Genomic DNA, 24,998 nt, shown 5'->3' with positions numbered 1-24,998 from the left:
CACACTCACTGGCCACTTCATTAGATACACCATCCTAGTACAGCCTGCAATGTTTTTGGTGTGAATGCAGCAAGGTAGTGGATACGTTTTTTTGCTGACCTTGGTACTTTGAGAGTTAAACAGGACCTGACCCATGGAAGTTGTGATCAAAAAGGGCAGGCCGTACCCTTTTTGTAAGACGAGCTTCAAACATACTTGTCAACATTCACCGTGGTCCCTCACCGCAGGCCTCATTTCTGCCCAAAAACCTCCCTAAACAATCAAGGGAACTAAGCACCTCTGTCATATGTGACACAGTGGGAACGTGACCTAAGTACCCCATTCACCTGGAGGACTGGAGTAAGGCCTGGCCAACTGTAGCAAAATGTTCCTTTAATATGGCAACCCTTAAATCCACCTACAAGGCACTCTTGAGGTGGTACTGGGTCCCTGCCCAGTTAGCCCATGTGAATCCTGAGTGTAGTGATAGATGCTTCAGGAATTGTTGCTAGCGAGGGGATCTATTGCACATCTGGTGGTCCTGCCTACGGCTGACTGGTTTCTGGTCCAAGGTCTTTGGCCTGTTACATACACTAATTTCATCTGCTGAATCGTAAGGATCCTACATTGGTCTATTACAATGCCCTTTTCTGGACCTTTTTACATTTCAACAAAAATTAGCATCCCACTTATTTCTGTCTGCTAAGTGGGCTATTGCTCTAGCATGGAAGGAACCATGAGTCCTGTTTCAGGGAGTAAAAGATCATATGACTGCCTTAAAGGATAATTTCACCTTTTGACAAAAAATTATAAGTGCACTTTTTTTTTACATTTATTATTTTTTCTTTGTAGGAACCTGTAAAGCATTGTGCCAGCAATCAGCAGATCTCTGGCACCATGCAGGTCTCCAGCAGACCTGTCAGTATATCTGCTTGCCAGTACGGAGCCCCACACGGCCATGTTTTTTTTTTCTGACAGCTAGTGGGAGAAGATCCCCCGCTAGCTGTCAAAGTGGGGGAGTGGGGGCCGGTCCTTTCGTAACAGGTTACACCCTGAATATGTGTATGAAAGGTGAACTTATCCTTTCATGGTAAATGAAAAAATGTCCAGTATTTTAAAAGACTCCCGTTTCAAATTCCTTAAAATCTGGGAACCTTGGATCAACTACTTCTTACCCTTCCTACATCCAACCACTTTAGGTAGTACTTGAGGTGGTCTTGAGACCCTGAAGGACTTTCCACCCCATATCCCTCCCCCCACCCCCACCTTACCTTTTCTTTCTTTCTGGTTCTTCTGCTTCTATAGAATGGATATGGGCTGAAAGTGCGCACTCTCAGGTTTAATTTGAGGGTATGTACATCCAAGTTGGAGGAAGGGTTTAGGAATTACAGATCTTAAGAGTAGCCACCCCCCCCTTTTTCAAGGTACCAAAAACAATTGGACAATTAAATTAAAAGCTGTTTCATGGCCAGGTGTGGGCTACTCCATTATTTCTTCATCAATTAAGCAGGTAAAAGGTCTAGAGTTGATTCTAAGTGTGGTATTTGCATTTGGCATCTATTGCTGTGAACCCACATCATGCGTTCAAAGGACCTGTCCATGCAAGTGAAACAGGCCATTCTAAGGCTTCAGAAAATGAAACAAATCCATCAGAGAGATCGCAGCAACATTAGGAGAGGCCAAATCAACAGTTTGGTACATTCTGAGGAAAGAAGAACACACTGGTGAGCTCAGCAACATAAAAAGGCATGGATGTCCACAGAAGACAACGGTGGTGGATGATTGCAGGATCTTCTCTATGGTAAAGAAAAACCCATTCACAACATCCAGACAAGTGAAGGACACTCTCCAGGAGGTGGGAGTATCATTGTCAAAGTCTACAATCAAGAGAAGACTTCACGAGAGCAAATACAGAGGGTTCACCACAAGGGGCAAACCATTCATAAGCCTGAAGAATAGAAAAGCCAGATTAGACTTTGCCATCTAAAAAAGCCAGACCAGTTCTGGAAAAGCATTCTTTGGTCGGATGAAACTAAGATTAATCTGTACCAGAATGACGGAAAGAAAAAAAAGTGTGGAGAAGGCTTGGAGCAGCTCATGGTCCACAGCACACAACGTCATCTGTAAAACATGGTGGAGGCAGTGTAATGGCATGGGTATGCATGGCTTCCAGTGGCACTGGGTCATTGGTGTTTATTGATGATGTGACAGAAAGACAGAAGCAGCCGGATGAATCCTGCAGTGTTTAGAGATACAGTGGGGCAAAAAGGTATTTAGTCAGCCACCAATTGTGCAAGTTCTCCCACTTAAAAGGATGAGAGAGGCCTGTAATTGGCATCATAGGTAGACCTCAACTATGAGAGACAAAATGAGAAAAAAAATCCAGACAATCACATTGGCTGATCTGGAAATAATTTATTTACAAATTATGGTGGAAAATAAGTCTTTGGTCACCTACAAACAAGCAAGATTTCTGGCTCTCACAGACCTGTACCTTCTTCTTTAAGAGGCTCCTCTGTCCTGCACTCATTACCTGTATCAATGGCACCTGTTTGAACTTGTTATCAGTATAAAAGACACCTGTCCACAACCTCAAACAGTCACACACCAAACTCCACTATGGTGAAGACCAAAGAGCTGTCGAAGGACACCAGAAACAAAATTGTAGACCTGCACCAGGCTGGGAAGACTGAATCTGCAATAGGCAAGCAGCTTGGTGTGAACAAATCAACTGTGGGAGCAATAATTAGAAAATGGAAGACATACAAGACCACTGATAATCTCCTTAGATCTGGGGCTCCATGCAAGATCTCACCCCATGGGGACAAAATGATCACAAGAACAGTGAGCAAAAATCAAAGGACCACACGGGGGGGACCTAGTGAATGACCAGCAGAGAGCTGGAACCAACTTAACAAAGGCTACCATCAGTAACACACTACGCCGCCAGGAACTCAGATGCTGCAGTGCCAGACGTGTCCCCCTGCTTAAGCCAGTACATGTCCGGGTCCGTCTGAAGTTTGCTAGAGAGCATTTCGATGATCCAGAAGAGGATTGGGAGAATGTCATATGGTCAGATGAAACCAAAATAGAACTGTTTGGTAGAAACACAACTTGTCGTGTTTGGAGGAGAGAGAATACTGAGTTGCATCCAAAGAACACCATACCTACTGTGAAGCATGGGGGTGGCAACATCATGCTTTGGGGCTGTTTCTCCGCAAAGGGACCAGGACGACTGATCCATGTACAGGACAGAATGAATGGGGCCATGTATCGTGAGATTTTGAGTGCAAACTTCCTTCCATCAGCAAGGGCATTGAAGATGAAACATGGCTGGGTCTTCCAACATGACAATGATCCCAAACATACCACCCGGGCAACGATGGAGTGGCTTCTTTAGAAGCATTTCAAGGTCCTGGAGTGGCCTAGCCAGTCTCCAGATCTCAACCCCATAGAAAACCTTTGGAGGGAGTTGAAAGTCTGTGTTGTCCAGCGACAGCTCCAAAACATCACTGCTCTAGAGGAGATCTGCATGGAGGATGGGCCAACATACCAGCAACAGTGTGTGCCAACCTTGTGAAGACTTACAGGAAACGTTTGACCTCTGTCATTGCCAACAAAGGATATATAACAAAGTATTGAGATGAACTTTTCATATTCACCAAATACTTATTTTCCACCATAATTTGCAAATAAATTCTTTCCAAATCAGCCAATGTGATTGCCTGGATTTTTTTTCTCATTTTGTCTGTCATAGTTGAGGTCTACCTATGATGCTAATTACAGGCCTCTCTCATCTTTGTAAGTGGGAGAACTTGCACAATTGGTGGCCGACTAAATACTTTTTTGCCCCACTGTATACTGTCAGCCCAGATTCAGCCAAATGCAGCAAAGGTGATTGGACGGCGCTTCACAGTACACATGGACAATGATCCAAAACACACTGCAAAAGCAACTCAGGAGCTTTTGAAGGAAAAGAAGTGGAATATTTTGAAATAGCCGAGTCAATGACCTGATCTCAACCCCATTGAGCATGCATTTCACTTGCTGAAGGCAAAAATAAAAGGCAGAAAGACCCACAAAGAAAAACTGAAGACAGCTGCAGTTAGAGCCTGGAAAAGGATCAGAAAGGAGGGAACCCAGTCTTTGGTAATGTCCATGGGTTCCAGACTTCAGGCAGTCATTGCCAGTAAAGGATTCTCAACAAAATATTAAAAATGAACATTTTATTTATGATTATATTCTTTTGTCAAATTACATTTGAGCCCCTGAAAATGGGGGGACTGTGTATAAACATGGTTGATGGTTGCAGATCCTAACATTTGTACTTGATATTTATGTTCAACCCCTTGAATTAAAGCTGAAAGTCTGCACTTCAAATTCATTTGGATGGTTTCATTTTAATTTATTCTGGTGGCATACAGAGACAAAGTATGAAAATTGTGCCTGTGTCCAAATATATATGGACCTAACTGTATGTTTCCCCTTACTACTCTGTTTGACTAACATTCTGTGGAACTGTTTTGTTCTCCTGCGTAGAAGAACTTGAGCCTGTTATCCTTTGAAAGCTAAATAAAAACTTTTGCACAGAAAAAAAAGGAGGCAGAGGACAATGGACACTAGTTACCGGTATTGCCTTACTGGGTACTGAGTAATTACATATGCACCTTGCTTTATTCTGTGTTGTGCCTCTGTGTGGAGGCAGTCATATTGGTAGAGGAGCATGGCATTGCTTCCTCATGTCAGAGCTGCCCCTTTAATGACTGGTGGGGGAATAGGTAAAGAGCAGGAGGAGAGACACCAGAGATGCACAAAATGAATGAAGCAGAAGCAGGAAGATCCTTTCACTGCAGGTCCTCAGGTACAGCTTCCTCTCCAGCAAAGAGAACAATGAGCAGAACAGTAGTAATATCACTATATATCACTCAAAATCTGGTGAGACCAGCAGTTAGACGCAAAGGAGAAGTGGGGGAAGTGCAGATCTTCAGAATGAACAAAATAGAAGCAGGAAGATCTTTGCGCTGCATGTCTTCAAGTACAGCTTCCTTTCCAGCAAGGGGAACAGTGAGCAGCGCAGTAGTGGCATCACTAAATCTCACTTCAAATTTGCAGAGATTAGCCAGAGCTTCCTTTAGAAATCATGGGGCCCTGTTCAACCTACTGTATCTAATCTTCTGCAACCAATCAGATGGAAAGATGTAATAAGATTGGTTTTACAGTGCTCCAGACCAAATATACAGGCGGTATTATGGAAACTGGGACAGGCTGACACTATAAAAACCATATTAAACCCCAAAAACAAAAAACTTTTATATATTGCACCTTAGCAATCCTTAGATGTGGCGGCTGCATTACCTTCCTTTGTTAGAACTTTTTTCTCCTTTATTTATAACTGGTGATCCAGCCAGTAACACACCTCCTAAGACTCCATTCACACATTGCGACTTGGAATCACGGGTAGAATCACGCTGTTTATGCGATTCCAAATCACAGCAATAGCCATTCATCCATAATGGCACCCCAAAATGTGTTGCAATTTTGCTGCGATTGTTGTGCGGCAAAACACATTTGTAACAACATGCCTGACTCAGGTCCAAAATTTGATCCCAGAGCTTCTTTGCCACAACAAACACACATAGGGCAGCCCATTTAAGTGAATGAGCTGCCCTATAAACGTCACATGGAAACGTGTGAATTGCTCAAAAAAATTGTGAGCAGTAACACAAAGCAAAATATGAATTTTGGATGGAAAAGCAACAGAGCCAACCCTTGAATAACATCATTTTAGAGGGGGTAGTGTTAAATGCACTGGCAGATTTAGATGGACTTGAATTAAAGAAGGGGGCTTCGAAATTGCTATAAGCCCCCCCCCACCCACAACCACCAGATTAGGGATGTGAGGAAGAGGTCCTTATCCTCATCACCATTGAAACTATGTAGCTTGCCCTTGCAAGGTACCTCCCCATGTTGTTTGGTATGGTTGAGGAAGAAGAATGCGTGCTCAGATAAGGGATTGGACTTTCAGGGGGAAATTTGCTCTGCGCATGTTTTTTGCTGTTGGGTCCTTTTATAAATCTAAATTAAACCCCTAGAATTTGGTTTGGATTTTTAGTGGGACCCTACACCATTTTTTTTTAAAGCTACTGTAACGGAGCCGACCCAGTCTGCGCTTGGGTTCTCCCGTTATAATACAGCTTCCCTGTCCGAACATCGACCACAAACACCACAGCCGACCAAACAAGACGAGACGACACCAGTCTGTCTATATATGGAACTCTTTATTTGAAACTGGAACTGGCTTTTTATACACTCAGGGGACAATCCCCCCTCCCTGCATAAGGACACAGGGCGGGGCAATCTATACTCTAAATACACAGGTATTCAAACTTCACACCAGCAAACAGTCCCATCAGGAGGGAGGGCTGCTGGAGACACCCCCCCCCCCCCCACTAAGCTAACACACATAAACACATACATCCCATAATAGTCTGCTCCCAAGCAAGACACACAATAGAACAATGGGATGCAACCACATGGCATTAAACAATCAACAACCCCCCACCCCAATATTAGGACAGATCACCCTGTACCCCTAACAGGCACAGGGTGACTTACACATAAGAGGGATATGGGGAGCTGAGACAGGGGTCTCCCCACCTCTCCAAAGTGAGCTGTGTTCCATGAGCCCCCCACCCAAAGTGACTCCCGTCACAGCTACATTTTGGTCTGGGTTTTTTTTTTCTAGATCCGTTTCACACCATCTTGCAGGATAAGGGTCTTGGATGGAGTTTGGGGACAACAGGACAGCAAAATGCTCATTAACGTAAACATTAACAAAATGTAAGTCAACACATAAATGTGTTACCCGGAGATTTTTCTATTTTGATTTGACAGATCTGTACGCAGTGCAATTTTACTACAGTAAACGCAGCTGTATGAATGAGTCCACAGCGTACAATACTGCTGCATCCAGATCTGTGAATAAAAAATCAATAAATAAATAAAACATTTGATTTATGGATCTGACTGCAGTACTAAAAATGAAAAAAAACAAAAATAAAAAAACGCGCTAGGACTCCGTTGGGTGTCAAAAAAAACATAGCAGCTAGCACGATACCATAATACATAGTATAAAAACATCACAAAACAATAGTGCACTAAAATGAATTAAAATGTATACGTAATACAATAGTGCAATGCAAGTATATCAAACTATTATGTGTCTCCACAAACTGAAAAATAAATGAATCCAAATGTGAAGCCAAAAACTGTGAATTCAATGATTCTTCGATTAGGAGGGAAATGACAGATGTGGATGTCAAATGCCACGAAAACGTCTTAGCCCGGGTTCACATATATGCGGTGCGGTACATCGCATGTGATGCTCACAGGAACCTCACCGCATTCCTGTGCAAATCACATGCAATTTGTGTGCGGTGCAATTGGAGCCATATATTTTGTATGGCTCTAATCGCACCCGCACCAAAAAGGTGCAGGACCCTTTTTTCGGTCCGCACTAGAATCGGATCGCATGGGTATTCACACCTATGCGATCCGATTCTGCACATCGCACCACGTTTTGCGGGCTGCTTTCGGGGTGTTAAAGTGGAATTCCACTCACGCGGTCAAAAAATAAAAGTCAGCAGCTATAAAAACTGTAGTTGCTGACTTTTAAAAAACAGACACTTACCTGTCCCTCGGTCCCGTGGTGTGTCCCCCGCAGCCCGTTTCACTGACCGTCCTGTATTCCAGGAGGCCGGCATCTTCAGTGTGGGCACCCGGCTGTGATAGCTTGCGGCATCACAGCCGGGTACCCACTTCATATGCGCGACAAGCGCTGCGCTTCATGAATGGTCCTGTAGTCTTCTGGGACCTGTCAGGTGTCCCAAAAGACTACAGGGAGGGAGGACACCTTCCGCTTGCCTAGGCGATCGGATCGGAAGTGGGAACCTGTCAAATTCGGGTACTAGCTCCCCCCCACCCCCCAAAGGTGCCAATCCTTAATGGGGAGCAGTCCTTAAAGCGGAACTTCCCCTTTTGGGCGGAGCTCCGCTTTAACTTAACATACACACCTGCAGCGGTTCGCATGAATGGGATGCGATTCTGATGCGGAATTTGCACAGAAAACGAAAGAAGGCCTCCCCCACTGAAGTAGGGGTCAAGCTACCTTGTTTTTATGTTGAAGAGAACAAGGGCCTTGTCTCTATTTTTTACTTATTATTATTACTTTTCTCATCCTTCATTTAAATTATTATTTACTCTATATTTGCGCACTATCAATTCATGCTGTATTGTGCACAACCGTCACTTGTAATTGCAGCTTTTATATTGCCATTTCCAATTGCCGTTTTTCAATTCAATTTGCTTTTTAATTTGCTCTTTATTGTCTTCGTTGAAAATGGTGTCCTGTCTTCTATATAGAAACATACGGGGCTACGGCTTCCGTCTTCAGCTTGATAAGTGAGTGCGCTTCTCCCCTCAGTGGTTTAGCGCATGCTCTGAAACACGTCGCTTTGCATGCTAGTCCCCACACGTCATCACGCTGATGCCGACGTTGTGCTCCAAGGTGCGTTCTAGGCGCTATCTTTAGAGACTTCGCGTGCCGGCCGACAAACCTGTCACATCTACAGTCTCCTCTGGTGCGGACGCGGCCATTGCAGCAAGGACAAGGCTACATATTTTATCTACCTGAGCCTTCTTTATTTTACACAATGTGCATTGTTTCCTAATAAATATTGTCAAATACTGCACCAAAATATATAGCCAGTGAGCGCTAGTTTAGCGGCTAATGCACATAAAGCAACCAAGTAAAAACCTTTATAAAGCTAAAATTCATAAACGTGCAGCGCTTAATAAGTGTTTCAAATTGAATAAAATATAACAATATAAAATTATAATTATAAAATAGTGACAGTTCGTGGTAAGGTGCTTGATACAGGAGTTGATGGTGACTTCAGACTTCAGTGGTGTGCCAATAAATGATAATAAAAATACGCACTCACCAGATGCGCATCTTTAAATACGCATTTAATTAGTATGACTAGAGGTCCTCCTCTCAGGATGGGATGGATGAGTTAGGCTGTTTTAACGGACTCTCCTCCCTCTGGGTGGTATGCAGCTACAGAGATGTCTCCCTTGGTGTAAATGATAAATGATAGTAAAAATACGCACTCACCAGATGTGTATCTGTAAATTCTTTGTGCCTCATAGAAGAGAAGTTGGTGGAAGTGGCAGCAGAGGAGAGCCCATCTTAGAAGATATAGGAGCAGAATCTCATGTGGCACCAGTCCAGAGGAGGGAGCTGTTCCAATACTAGCTGACAAGCATCCACCCATCCATTACCTCCATAGTGGTCTGATTATGTTCATATTTCTGTGCTCAAAGCGGTACTTTTCGTTGCATGGAAACATGTATTTTTTTTATTGTAGACCTGTCATTTTAAGGAATAACTCACTGAAATCTGTCCGAACAAGAGTCTAGTAAACATCCCGGATATGATAAAACTTGAAACACGAAATCATAAATTATAATTTAACAAATAATCATAATAAATAATATAATAAATTTAATTTAATAATATAATCAAACCAAAAACACTGAAATGTGAAATATAGCGCCACTTTCGCACATCGCTAAGCAAAGTCGCAGAATCGTTTTCAGTGTCTGATGAGGAATTTCCCCCACGAATCATTATCACTCAATTCTGCAAGTGGTTCTGATTTACTATCGCTGTTCTCTAGCCGGTCTAAAACCGCGTCTGACCTAAAGGGACGCTTTTTGGACGCCATGGACGTTTCTCAGTTTCCAGGCAGAAAGAACAGTAAAAATGCAGGCAGGGCGCCGGACAAAGCACTCGGGACAAAATGTATGTGAAATGGTTTGATACAGGAATGTTATATAATGTGATTTTAGTGAATGTCACTTTTTGTAATTTTCAAATTTCCCGCCGTTCCGTCCCCCGTACATCCTGACGTCGCAGGGAACGGAACCCGGAAGATGGATGCCGGCATCGGCCGGAGGAGATGGCCGGGGACGCTGCAGGGGGGACATCGCAGGAGCGCAGAACAAGGTAAGTGATCAAGGGATCGAGGAGCAGCGCCGCATGTTAAGCCCGAGTGTAGCTCGGGGGGGGTTACCTCTTGTGGTACTGAAACTTTACCCCGAGCTACACTCGGGAATACTGCCAGGGGCGTTAAGGAGGCCTCTGGCTGGATTCTATTCGCACACCACAAAGGGAGACGTCTCTGTAGCTGCATTCCACCCAGTGGGAGGAGAGTCCATTAAAATGGCCCAACTCATCCATCCCATCCTGAGAGGGGGACCTCTGGTCATACTAATTCCATGCGTATTTAATGATACGCATCTGGTGAGTGCGTATTTTTACTATCATTTATTGGCACGCCACTGAAGTTTGAAGTCACCATCAACTCCTGTATCAAGCACCTTACCACGAACTGTCACTATTTTATAATTATAATTTTATATCGCTATATTTTATTCAATTTGAAATACTTTTTAAGCGCTGCACTTTTATGAATTTTATTGTCAAATACTACACTTAGAGGCGCTTCTCTCCTTCTTAGGGCTCGTACACACTTGACTTTAATTCTAACTCTTGCCAAACGCCCCTATAGCATTTGACAGGCGTTTGGGAAGCGTTTTTTACCTTCCTCAAATGCTCCCCAAACGCCCCAGGCGCGGTTGATAGGCGTTTGACAAGCGTTAAAACCACACCACAAACGCCTATAATGAAGTTAAATGGTTTTATCGCTCCACAACTGCCAGCCATGCACCACAGACTTGAATGGGAGGCTTCAACTCCTCCTGACTTGACATGAGGCGTCAGTTTTGCCGTGACGCAACGCTAACGCTTCAGTGTGAACAGCACTGTGTGCTGCCATGTGCAGAATTTACATAGGCGTTTGAGAAACGTTAAAACCGCTTCCCAAAAGCCTGTCTGACGCCTGCTGACAAAGCTAGTGTGAACTGAGCCTTCTTTAGGATTAGGGGACCTGCTCCTGCAGGCTCCCTCTTCTCTGCTAGACTGGTATTCGTAGCCTCTTCACCCCTACACTTCAGCACTTGCAGGTCTTCAGTTCAGGTCACCAGTACAATGCAGGGTCCATAGTACTGCTTTGGATGAGGAATCCCAGAGACAGACCACCGCCACAACATAGGAGACAAGAGGAGAGCATCAGCTGCTGGGGGAATGGAGAACTATGTAGGTAAAACTGCTTGTTCCAGTCCCCTAGTCTTATATAAGCACTGCAGTGTGGGGCTAGCCCCTCTGCAAGGGAGGGTTTTACTTTCCCTGGATGCATGCTTTAAAAAACAAATGGCTTGTGTAGAATTTTTGTATATTAATGGCAATGCAACTGAGTTTTCCTTAAGCCCGGGTTCACACTTCTGCGGCATATCACATGTGATTCGCACCAGTACCACTCCTGTGCAAATCACATTCAAATTATGCGCAGTGCGATTTGAGCCATACATTTTGTACGTCACAAATTGCACTGCATCCGCACCAAAAAGATGCAGGACCCTTTTTTTGTCCGCACTTGAATAGGATAGCATTGGTATTCATACCTATGCGATCCGATTGTGTACATCCATCACACCATGTTTTGAAAACCGATTTCGGGGTGTTGTTAACTTAAACACCTCCCGTCCGGCCGTTGTATATAAACAGCCAGACGGTGGCAGTGCAGGGGTGGGTGGCCGTTTATAAACGGCCTCCCCGCCCCCTGATTGTGTGCGCTCCCTGGGAGCGCGCAGCACCGCGATTCTGTGCCTGCTGTGTCCTCCGGACACAGTGGAACACTAATTGCCGGTCGGGACCTCTCTCCGAGGTCCCGATCATGTGATCACTGATTGACCAATCAGTGATCACATTCAAAGTAGTAAGCAAGATGTCACTTATGACATCATTGCTTACTACGTGTGAAATCTGTGAATGATCACAGAGGTCACATGGTACAAGGCTATTCACAACAGCCTTGTACCATGTGACAAGCTGTGACCAATCACAGCTCACACAGTATTTCTCAATGGCTGCAAGAATGAAGCCAGAGAGGAAGATAAATGATTGCTTTTACAGCCTTTATGGGTGTAAAAGCAATCAGTGTAAAGGAAAAAAAAAAAAATCTTCACCTCCCACATGTAGTACAGTGTCACTATGGTGTTAAAAAAAAAAAAAAAAAAAAAACACATAGTATAAAAAAAAAAGAATTAAAATGAAAAAAAAATGTTTAAAAATTATAAATTTTGGTTATAAACTAATTTGGGTGATTTTTTTTTTTTTTACTAAAAAGATAAAACGGAATAAATTCTGGCCAAGATTTATGATGAAATATTATTTATTTGCAAAATTGTATAAGAAAAACACTTTTTTTCAAAATTTTTGGACTTTTCATTTATATAGCAAAAAAATAAAAATCCCAGCGGTGAATAAATACCACCAAAATAAAGTTTTATCTGTCTCAAAAAAATGCTAAAAAATTAATGTGGGTACAGTGTTGCATGACCGCGCAATTGTCATTCAAAGTGTGATAGCGCTGAAAGCTGAAAATTGGCCTGGGCAGGAAGGGGGGGAAAGTGTCCGGACTGGAAGGGGGGAAAAGCGTCCGGACTGGAAGGGGGGGAAAGCGCCCGGACTGGAAGGGGGGGAAAGCGCCCGGACTGGAAGGGGGGGAAAGCGCCCGGACTGGAAGGAGGGGAAAGCGTCCGGAATGGAAGGGGGGGAAAGCGTCCGGAATGGAAGGGGGGGAAAGCGTCCGGAATGGAAGGGGGGGAAAGCGTCCGGAATGGAAGGGGGGGAAAGCGTCCGGAATGGAAGGGGGGGAAAGCGTCCGGAATGGAAGGGGGGGAAAGCGTCCGGAATGGAAGGGGGGGAAAGCGTCCGGACTGGAAGGGGGGGAAAGCGTCCGGACTGGAAGGGGGGAAAGCGTCCAGACTGGAAGGGGGGGAAAGTGTCCAGACTGGAAGGGGGGGAAATTGTCCAGACTGGAAGGGGGGCAAAGTGTCCGGACTGGAAGGGGGGGAAAGTGTCCGGACTGGAAGGGGGGGAAAGTGTCCGGACTGGAAGGGGGGGAAGTGTCCGGACTGGAAGGGGGGGAAGTGTCCGGACTGGAAGGGGGGGAAAGTGTCCGGACTGGAAGGGGGGGAAAGTGTCCGGACTGGAAGGGGGTGAAAGTGTCCGGACTGGAAGTGGTTAACATACACCTGCAGCGGTTCGCATGAACGGGGTGCGATTCTGATGCGGTGTGGAGTTTGCACAGAAACGCTGTGAATTCCGCACTGTATCGGTGTGAACCCGGGCTTAAGGCTTATTCTGGCATAATACAACTTCCTTGGAGAGGGCGGGGCTGGAATCTACAGACACCCTGGTTGCATTTTGACCAGCCTTTGCTGGTGGATATAATTGATGATCTATGAGGGCAGATGGTTCACCCGTCCATTTTTTATTCCACCGCAGAAAATGTAAACCCCGGACGGTGAACTTTAACGCGTTTCATGCTGTGCACTTAAGCAGAGAACACTCTTGCATGGTTTTAATGAAAAAAAAAAAAGCTCTTTGTACGCCAACAGGTATGAAACAACCCAGAAATGTTATTTGAACACTGTCCGCAAATGAGGTCTCCATTCGCCTCCCACCTGATGGGCTCTGAGTGGCCCCCTCTGGTGACCGGTGAAAGGCACAGCAGGTATCCGCGCTTCCAAACAGAAGCTGGCACAAGAGAAAATTGCTCCATCCAGGCAATTGCAGGGAGAGGAATGGAATCGTACAAGTCGAAGGCGGTGAAAGCAGAATTCACAGAGACAATAACAACGTAATTAAAGAAGAACTCCAGTCGGAATCAGAATATATTCTGTTTCATCTTAAGAGTTTTTTTTATAGTTTATCTGCTACAGGTGAAGCAAGATTGCGGGGTTGTAGAGCTTGCAATGGTTCTTACATTGATCTCTCTTCAGGGTACTTAAATGGTTGGTTCACTAACAAGTTACCATTACCCAGTAAATGTGCATTCAATATAAAAAAAAAATATAAAAAAAAAAAAATCACAGTTTAACAGATAGCAAACCTTGTCGTGAATAAGCACTCTGCAAAATGCGTCAGCTTTCTCTCTTGATATTTGTTAACCTGTACATCAGATTTGTACAATAAAGCTATGGTTGATACGATGACCTGATTTTTTTCCAGAGTAAAAGGTCTGGAATCTGCAAATGTCTCTTGCCGGAGATATAGTAAAGCAGATGTTATTCAAATGACTCATTGCTTCACATATCCCATAAATAAAAGGATTTTTTTCTATTTCAGGACAGTGAGGGAGCCACCTAAGATCTTTGCTTTATGGCCCATTATGAACATCCAAGTGCAAAAATGAAAACACCGGGTAGTGTGGTGTTTACTGGACTTTTTGATTCAATAGCTCTTTATTATTGTACTTGAGATTCGATTAATATTTATCACCACTGGATTCATTTTTAGTGTATTGATTATTTCATCCATTCACTTTTTCACTTGTCACTTTGATTGATTATATTTATACAGTCTCACAAATTTTGCGCAGTCATTTTTGTGCTTCTTGCACCAAGTCACCTTATGGTATAGTGCTGCATATTTGTTTTATTGTTTATTTGAGGATTAAGGGGTCCATCCTTCTATGCTAGCAGCTCATTTTTGTGGATAGTATGTGTAACGGAACCGGTACCCGACCGCACTTGGGTATATTCCGTTATACCGCAGCTTCCCCTGTCCGAACACCATCCACGGACCACACCCTTGAAATCCCTCAGGAAACAGACAACACCCAGCTCTTCCTAAAACAGGAAACCAACAACTTTTATTGTACACAAAACAACATGTTTTATACAGAGGGCGGGGAAAGACAACCAGGGACAGGAAACACATCATCACCCCTCCTCATCCAACCAAGACACAGAACAATGGGATGCAGCCATGTGGCAAAGGACATTGACCAACCCCCACACCAATACACAAACAGTACATCCCATAATAGTTTGCTGGCCAGCATGTCCCAGCACAATGGGGGGTAGCACATGGCAAACAAACAATGGACAGCCATGTGGCCAAGAACAAAGGAACACACACTATACACAAGACTCAGACATTCACATACACACCCTGTACCCCTTAACAGGCACAGGGTGGGCTAAACATAATGGGGATTTGGGAAGATGATACAGAGGTCCCCCCAACCCCCAAAAGTCACTCCCGTCACAGTGCGCTCACCTATTTTTATCAGTGTGGTGTTCCCCCCATAAAACGTGTTGCCCACAGCCCCCACAACCCTGGCCTGGTGGTTGTGGGGGTCTGTGGGCAACACGTTTTGTGGCGGTGTGCATTTTAATGTTTACAAACTCCATCTAAGACCCTCATCCTGCAAGAGGGTGTTGAATGAATATTGAAAAAGATCCCCTAAAAGTCCAAGTAAAATTCTGTAGGTCTAATTTAGATTTAAAAAGGACACAACAGGAAAAAGGTAAAGACCGGGCAGTGGGATTCCCAGCGAAAATCCAAACCCTTATCTGAGCATGGGTCCCTCTTCTTCTTGAGCCATACCAGGGAACATGCCCTCAACATGGGGAAGTACCTTGCTGGGGGGAGCTCCAGACAAGCTACCTTGTTTTTATATTGAAGAGGACAAGGGCCTCTTCTCTACAACCATGGCCTGGTGGTTGCAGGAGTCTGTGGGCAGGGGGGGCTTACAGCAATGTGGAAGCCCCCTTTCATGAATACAATGACAATGAAATCAATCTAAATCTACTAGTTTATTTTATTTCAGGTCCTTGTATAGCGCCGTCAATTTACGCAGCACTTTACATATATATTGTACATTCACATCAGTCCCTAACCCTCAAGGGGCGTCCAATCTAAGGTCCCCAACCCTCAAGGGGCGTACAATCTAAGGTCCCTAACTCACATTCATACAGACACATACTAGGGACAATTTAGACAGGATCCAATTAACCTACCAGCATGTCTTTGGACTGTGGGAGGAAACTGGATTACCCAGAGGAAACCCACACAGACACAAGTAGAACATGCAAACTCCATGCAGGTGGTGCCGTGGTTTGGATTCGAACCAACAACCCCAGTACTGCCATGCGGAAGTGCTAACCATTTAGCCACTGTGCTGCCCTGAGCACATTGGGAACTTGCGTTCCTACTTGTTGTGCATACTTCCTATTTGTTTGTGCTTGACAAACACCCCAAAGAAGCTCCAAACCCTTTTTTTGAAGGGGAGCATGGCGCATTTTTTCACTCCAAATGTGCAACAAAACATGACGCAGATGCACATCTGCTACCAACACTTGGAGTGCCATTTAACAGTTGCTGGCTCCCCAAGTGCAGTGTGCATTTTCAGCGCATATACGGAACACACGTTGTCTGTGAGCTTTGTGTGAAACCCCAAGTGTGAATGGAGCCTAAGAGTAATTGTAATAGTTAAGAGTATTTTCGCACTGAGACTCTGTCATAGCAAAACTCTAATCAAAAATGAAAATCGCTCAGTACATTGTTAAATTCTAGCCAGGAAACACTAAAGCCAGGGCCAACTTCACTGTAGTATAAGACCAAAAGATTATGGACACCTGACCATCACCTCTACATGAGCTTGTTGGGTCCAAAACCATGGGCAATAATATTGTGTTACCCCCTGCCCTTTGCACTCTTGTGGGAAGTCTTTCCACAAGTTTTTGGAGTGTGTCTGTGTGTCCATTCAGGCAAAAGAACATTTGTGAGGTCAGATACTGATGTTGGATGAGAAGACCTGGCTCATCATTGGTGTTCCAGTTCATCCCAAAGGTATTTAGTAGGGTTGAGGTTAGGGCTCTCAAGTTCCTCCACAGGTCTTTATGAAGCTGGCTTTGTACACAGGGGGACAGTCATGCTGGAACAGAAAAGGGTCTTCACCGAATTGTTACAAGGCTGTAAGACCACAAATGTCTACAACGTCTTTGTATGGTGTAGCATTTAACAGGAAACTTCCTTGATCTTCCCTGTGAGGTATGTATCCAGAAGGGCATAGCTATGAGCACATTCAAACGGTTACCAAAAGGTTGAAAGAGCACAAATGTCTATAAGGTCTTTGTGTACTTTACCAATAACCCCTGAACTCAATATTTTGGAGCGGTGTCCACAGATGTTTGACCATATAATAGGTGTGATGGTCAAATGTCCAAAAACATATAGGATATCTGTGCTGGTGCCCCACAACAAAACCATAAAGTGGCCCCACTTTAATCTCCATCTTAAGAGAAACTTCCTTGAAGGTCCAAGACCTCTGGGGTGTTAGGTGAAGTCTTCTGTTAGGGTGATCATTTGGAAGATATAAGTGTTACTCTTTAGGGTGCCTGGTGTGATGGTCAGATGTCCACAAACATATATACATACTATATAGGGCAGAGGTGTGAAGCTCAATTTCATTGTGGGTCATATCAGCATTATGGTTACCCTCAAAGGACCGGTTGTATCTATAAGACTAGATGTCCAGAGCCCCCTACCCTCCTTTACATCAGATGTCCAGAGCACCCCACCCTCCTTTACATCAGATGTCCAGAGCACCCCACCCTCCTTTACATCAGATGTCCAGAGCACCCCACCCTCCTTTACATCAGATGTCCAGAGCACCCCACCCTCCTTTACATCAGATGTCCAGAGCACCCTACCTTCCTTTACATCAGATGTCCAGAGCCCCCACCCTCCCTTACATACATCACAGTGCACCTCCCTTACCTTGTGCTGCTGTGGGGAAGAACCTGGGGACTGAGCTGGGAAGCAGGACGGGGAAGGACCAGAGAAGGGCTGGAGTCAATTGCTGGAGTCTGCTGAGTTCTGAGACCAGGGGAGGTGGAGACGAGGGGGTGTAGCGGCTGCACAGAGAGGCACTGGACCTGAAGGGGGTGTTCTGTCCTCCCTGCTGCCGATTGCTGAGACAAGGTGGGGACAGAGATGAGGGGGGTGCCAAATCTGCAGCAGAGGTGCGAGGGCCACATGAAATGGCCTGGACCTTGTGTTTGGCACATGCATTATAGGGTATGTGTTCAGGGACCCCATGGCAAAACCATAAAGTGGCCCCTGCTTCTTTAATCTCCATCTTAAAAGAAACCTCCTCGAAAGTCCAAGATCTGTGAGGTCTTGGGTACGTCTCCTGCTGGGGTGATTATTTAGGAGATATAAGTGTTACTCTTTGGGATGCCTGTCTACCATCTTCATCCAATGCTTCCAACATTTTCCTCAGACACTGACCCCGAACAAGCATGCAGCCAGTGAACTCACAGTTCCTGATCAGAATACCTGTTCCAGGACACTGACCAGCATGACTGGCAGACATCCAGCATTTGGAAGGAGTTGTCAGCAACTAAATTCTATGCAGTTCTCCTAGCACCAATTTCCTTTAATCCCCAATTCTTCACCCCCTACCCTCTTACATTTCCCATGATCAGACACGGCCACTAACTCCGAACCTTCAGCTTAATTAGACGTCATGGGCGACTGCTGGGTAATACCTTTCGGCAGAGAAAGTTCATGCCGGACCCAATCAAAGATCAAAGTCTTGTGGCAGCTCCTTACAATAACTCAGTCTTTAGGTTTCGGTTGAATGTCTCCGTTCCTTTGTGTCTGCCTTTCACGGCCCTGAAAAAGGGTCATCGCTTCTATTATGGGAATATGAATCGGGCTTTGTACTCCATAGAATGGCCAAGAATATCTGAAATGAAGTGGATGACTCAACTGCGCTATCAGACGAGGTGCAGCAGAGAAATTCTGGATCGCCTTCACTGGGGCATTAACGTCCCGCTGCCTTTTACTAGTTGAGCATTGAAAAATGTTCGTTTTCTCTGCTTTTTTTTTTTCTTAGCAAGAGTAGTTCTTTCAAAATTCATTAGCTTTTCATCAAGGAAAATTGTTCACAGCTGGTACTTAACAACACAAATACCAGATCCATTCTCCATTTCTTAAGTACACAGTGGCAGAGTTTTCTCATTGTCTCACACAAGAGCAGACCGTATTAATAGAAGTAACAATGTGATCCTTGGTGTACGGCAAGACGATCTAGAGCCAAATGTGAAACCTAGATAAATATTTCCTTAACGTTTACACAATTGGCAGCACCTCTGACCTGTGGTGAATTGCTTTTCAGAGGCATTTGGAAGGGCTGCCCGCCCGAACACAACAGGGGGGATGCTTTGCAGCTGTAGCATGTGAACACACCCATCCAGCTGCCTATGCAGCTTCAACCTAAACTCCAGGAATTTAGCTTACTGTACATTAGGACTTCTCTATTTAATTTACACCTGACGGTTTTACTGAGCGCTGGGAGTACAGCTAAAGCTACACTCCCGGCACTTAGGAGAGACACTGCCTTCTCATACAGCAGCAGCTCTGCCTGTCCCTCCCCTCTACTGTACATTTACAGAAGGCTTTGAGTTTTGTTAATGGGTTCACATAATACAAAGCTCTATGTGATTGGACAGGGGGGAGGGGAGGGGCAGGGAGAGTGGCTACAAAGGACTCTGCCCCTGCAGAAGCTGAGAGCAGAAGGTCCAGTATGCGAGCGTTGGTATGCTCCTGGCACTCAGTGAAAAAAAAAAAATTGTAAATTAAAGAAATAAAGTCCACAAGGTGGCATGTACCGCTTTGGACTTAGTCCATAGAAATCCAGAACGTTTTATAAACTGGATGAATCCCTGGTGTTTAGCTTTAAGAGAAGATGGCTGGGAAAGGGGTGGGGGGGGGGGGGGGGAGGAAGCAATAAAAACATGACTCTATCGCCTGTTTTTATCGACCCCAAATTGCAAGTGTAAATGAGGGCCTTAGTTTGCTGAAGCACTGTGTATCATAAACAATTGCTGTTTCTTTCAAAACAATACTTGTTTTTTTTTTTAAGTGGAACTCTAGTCAAAACCCATTGAAGCCCTCCCCCCCCCCCCCCCAGTATTTCCTTTTTAAAACCCTATACCTTTATCATTATCACAGCTGTAAACCCGCCTTTTACCACTGCAACCGTACCCACTTTCTCACCAAGCACTCCCTCTTCCCCTCATATCTAGATCTAGGGAGGTGCTGGGGTGGTCTGCGCACCCCCCGCCCAGGTTTAAGCTGGGCCCCCCCAAAAATCCTGTCCTACATCCTGCTAATCAATGTACACTGCTTTGCTGATCCGTCTTCCACCCTGCTGACACTCTGTACACTGCCCTTCTGACCCCCTGGGCACTCCCTTGCCGACCCCCTGGGCACTCCCCCGCCGACCCCCGGGGCACTCCCCCCGCCGACCCCCGGGGCACTCCCCCCGCCAACCTGTGTACATTGCCATACAAACTGTTAGCCTTATCTTCTTCCCTGCTGACCTCCTGTATACTGCCCTGCTTACACTCTGTGCACTCCAATGCTGCTCCCTGTCCTCTGCGCTGTTAACCCTTGTACACTGCCATACAAACTAACATCCTTTGTACACTGCCATGCAAACTAACAGCCTTTGTACACTGCCCTACAAACTAACAGCCTTTGTACACTGCCCTACAAACTAACAGCCTTTGTACACTGCCATGCAAACTAACAGCCTTTGTACACTGCCATGCAAACTAACAGCCTTTGTACACTGCCCTGCAAACTAACAGCCTTTGTACACTGCCCTACAAACTATCAGCCTTTGTACACTGCCATACAAACTAACAGCCTTTGTACACTGCCATACAAACTAACAGCCTTTGTACATTGCCCTACAAACTAACAGCCTTTGTACACTGCCATGCAAACTAACAGCCTTTGTACACTGCCATGCAAACTAACAGCCTTTGTACACTGCCATGCAAACTAACAGCCTTTGTACACTGCCCTACAAACTAACAGCCTTTGTACACTGCCCTACAAACTAACAGCCTTTGTACACTGCCCTACAAACTAACAGCCTTTGTACACTGCCATACAAACTAACAGCCTTTGTACACTGCCCTACAAACTAACAGCCTTTGTACACTGCAATACAAACTAACAGCCTTTGTACACTGCCCTACAAACTAACAGCCTTTGTACACTGCCCTACAAACTAACAGCCTTTGTACACTGCCATGCAAACTAACAGCCTTTGTACACTGCCATGCAAACTAACAGCCTTTGTACACTGCCATGCAAACTAAATAGCCTATTTACACTGCCCTACAAACTGCTAACCTTATATCTGCCCTACTGACCTCCTATCCTCTGCCCCCCCTGACAATTGTTACTGCACCCCCACATCAGACAGGCTAGAGCCAGCCCTGCTTCCCCTGCATTTTACCTTCAATACCCCCCCCCCCCCCCCCCCACACACACACTTGTGTACTCATTAAAAAAAAAAAAAAAAAAAAAAAAAAAGATTCTTCAGTGCAATCAGGTTGTGCTGCTGCATGTTCCTTCAAGCAACATATGAACTGGTGGAAAGTGCAATGGGAAGACCTTCATTTTCCAACCAGCAGGCAGGAGCGGACTAGTGCAGTGGAAAAAACGTGAGGCCTCTGACCTGACCTGATGCTATCTAGCGGGGGAATTTGGATCATAAGATTTTCTAAACATACTTACAAACCCAAAGCATTTCCTATATCTTTGCAGCAATTTCATATGTTCCTGTTTGCCTGGAGCTCAGCTTAAAAGAGACCCTGTTACCAATCTGAAAAAATTCTGGAAAAAAAAAAATTAAGTATTTTAAATGCTTCCCTGTAGTTCTTTTCATTTCCATAAATTATTTTGTATTCACTTACAATGTTCCTTTGAACTTGCTGACAAATGTCACTACTTCAGGAAGAGTCAATTCCATAGGACAGCTCCATACCTCCTTGCACATCAAGCCCCCTTCTTTTCTGGGAGTGTCTAATTACTGTCTGTGCTGGCCCAGCTTCTCTGCCTACATAATCGTACATAGCCCCTGTTGGAGGACCAAAGGGGAATACTATACAGTGGAACTTGAGTAACAGCTCGGAGTCTGCTGTGGGGCTGCTGACATCACATCCAAGATGAAGGTAAGCAGCAGCAGTCTCTGGGCTTTTGGAAGTCTATACAGGGGACGTTTTTACAGGCAAATAACATGTATGAAGTATGTTGAATAGACATATAATCATATGGGAAGGTTCTTGTCAAAAATCAATAGCCTGGTCACAGTCTACTCACACTTTCATAAGCGATCTTATTAAGCATGTCACAATGCTCCTTCCTAAACATCAGAAGCCGCATACGTCCGGTGATTGGCGTTTCCTCCAGGGAAGTGAAATAAAAGAGAATGACGAGGAATCCGAACCCCACCGCGCTAAGAGACAGCTTCCACCGATTCCGCCGCAGGGACTCTTTGAACAGCTGGCGTTTGTTCGCTGGGAGGGCTCTCCACCATTTCCGTACACTCCTGAGAGCAGAAAACAATACACACACACATATATATATATATATATATACATATATACACACAAAAACACATAGAGGAGGGGGGGGGGAGAGAGGAGGGGGGGGAGAGAAAAGAGGAGGGGGGTGAGAGAGAGAAAGAGAGAGAGAGGGGGGGAGAGAGAGGGGGAGAGAGAGGGAGAGAGGGGAGAGAGAGGGGGGAGAGAGGTAGGGAGAGAGGGGAGAGAGGGAGAGAGGAGAGAGAGGGGGGAGAGAGGGGGGGGAGAGAAAGAGGGGAGAGAGACCGAGAGAGAGGGGGGAAAGAGAGACCGAGAGAGAGGGGGGAGAGGGAGGGAGAGAGGGGGAGGATGGAGAGAGAGAGGGGGCGGAAGGAGAGAGAGAGGGGGCGGAAGGAGAGAGAGAGGGGGAGGGGGGAGAGAGAGAGGGGGGAGGAAGGAGAGAGAGAGGGGGGGAGGAAGGAGAGAGAGAGGGGGGAGGAAGGAGAGAGAGAGGGGGGAGGAAGGAGAGAGAGGGGGGAGGAGGAGAGAGAGGGGGGAGGAGGAGGAGAGAGAGGGGGAGAGGAGGAGAGAGAGGGGGAGGAGGAGAGAGAGGGGGAGAGAGCGAGAGAGGGAGAGGGAGAGATAGGGGAGAGGAGAGGGGGAGGGGGGAGAGAGCGAAGGGGGAGAGAGAGAGAGGGAGGGGGGGGGAGGGAGGGAGGGGGAGAGGGGAGGGTGGGAGAGCGCGAGATGAGAGATGGAGGAGAAAGATATACGAAGATAGATAGATAGATAGAAATTGATAATAGATAGATAGATAGAATATATGTGTATGTATATTATACACACATACATATTATAATATATTCATATACACGTTTCAGCCTGCTTGAGTTTTATAAATTACCACAATTCTGCGTAAAAGCAGAAGAGGAAAAAATGAGTCAGAAGTTCATAATCACTTGAATTTACTGACCACACAGAAAAATGTGTATGGGTTTCCTCAAAAAAAAAAAAAAAAAAAAAAAAAATTCTATGACCAAATAAAACACCATACCAATAAAAACTAACTTCTGTATCCCTCCATTGATCCTACTCCAAAATGTAAATGACTGAGAACCAATGCAACAGCTCCATCTAGTGACAAAGCAATAAAAAAAAAAAACTTTGATTTTTTAGTAGTGTCTTTTTTACTTTGATTACTTTAGCTGTAGTCTTCTGCCGATCACTGGCTACAGCTGCTGATCAGTGTATTCTGACAGTGGAGGAGTCCCGCTGTCAGAATACAATAGCAAAGCGGGAAGGATTCCTTCATCCACCTTGCTTGTGAGGATGGGGAAATCAGGCTTTTTTTTTGTGTGTTTATTGATCAGAAGCCGGCTATTGATTAAAAAAAAAGACCCATGCATGGTCAGCCTTAAGGCTAGGTTCACATCTGTGTGAGTGGCGCCACTGCAGATCCGCATGAAAATCCGTGCAGCTGTACAGTGTAACGGCACGCCGCCCGCACTGGAAAACGCAACCGTACTGGGAACCTCGGCTGCGTTTTCAGAAGTGCAGGGACTTCTTCCCTGCGTGTCATGGGGCACGGGAGTCCATTCAAATGAATGGGCTCTCATGCCCGAGCAAAACGTGGCCCGACGCCCGCATAGATGTGAACCGGGGGGTAAAGCAGAAATAACGTGGATCTGATCTCAAACTGAAAACGCTATTTAATTATTTTTATATTCAGAGCAAACTCCCCCATCCATCCACGTCTCCATGCTTTATTCTTGCTGAGAAATCACTTCTAACCCCCACCCCCCTCATCATTTCTAGCTGCGGCCATCTTGAGTAAGGGCAGATGATTCATGTAGCATTCACTTCCTGGAATCCATCTGCCCTTCATTCAGGCATGCAGGTAGGAGGATATGCTTAGCCCCTCCTCCCGTCCTAGAGACTCCTGGGATGTATGACATCATTTTGGCCTAGGCCAGAAATCAGGAAGGAACTGATTAAACAAAAAGAAAAAATAATAATACTATACCTTCCTATCTATTTACTAATGCTGGCTGCATAAGGATTACAAATAGTTACTGATGGTTTGAGAGAGTTTAGTTATGTTTCAATGATTCATTGTACACATTTGAAAGGGTTTGGACCCTCAGGATCTTACACTATCTCCCCAATGAACACTTGTTGCTGGTTCTGTAATGCATTTGATTGCCTAGAGAACTATCTAGAAATAGGGCTACAAGTGACCTGGATCAACCCCCCCCCCCCCCCCCCCCCCCGTCGCCCCCACCACCCAGCCCTCTCCTATTTTTCTTACTTTGCTAACGTCTCCCCTGCAATCTCAACAATCTTGAACTTTTTATCCAATATCTATTGTTTTTGTTTAGGAGATACTTGGGCATCTGCATTTAATATGCTTTGAGTTACATTTAAGAGGCCACCATGGTGAAAGTTTATAGTCTGCTAACTGCACGGGGGTAATAATTGCAATGATATGTTCAATGTATGATATTTTTTACATGCCTTCATACACGGCTCAAAAAAAAGAAAGGAAGACTTTGAAAATCCATCAGATCTCAATGGGGAAAATCTCCTGCTGGATCTCTATACTGACATGGACGGGGTGATGTGTGAGGAACATAAGGATGCCCCATCGATTG

General features: G+C 45.1%; 1 protein-coding gene across 1 annotated transcript in view; it reads right to left on the bottom strand.

The window, feature by feature from the left end:
- Positions 1-22,339, bottom strand: part of OMA1 (OMA1 zinc metallopeptidase) — a 113,760-nt gene extending 91,421 nt beyond the window's left edge. Inside the window, exon 1 of the mRNA XM_089656553.1 lies at positions 22,145-22,339. Within this exon, the coding sequence (XP_089512679.1) occupies positions 22,145-22,207 (63 nt within the window). The 5' untranslated portion in view covers positions 22,208-22,339. The remainder of the gene's footprint in view (positions 1-22,144) is intronic.
- Positions 22,340-24,998: the final 2,659 nt, after the last annotated feature.

This window comes from Staurois parvus, unplaced genomic scaffold, assembly GCF_062004578.1.
Source record: "Staurois parvus isolate SC_StPar_1 unplaced genomic scaffold, SC_StPar_1.0 ptg000917l, whole genome shotgun sequence".
NCBI classification, from domain to species: Eukaryota; Metazoa; Chordata; class Amphibia; order Anura; family Ranidae; genus Staurois; species Staurois parvus.
Note: the sequence above shows the minus strand (reverse complement) of the source record. Positions and strands in the feature narration are given on the sequence as shown.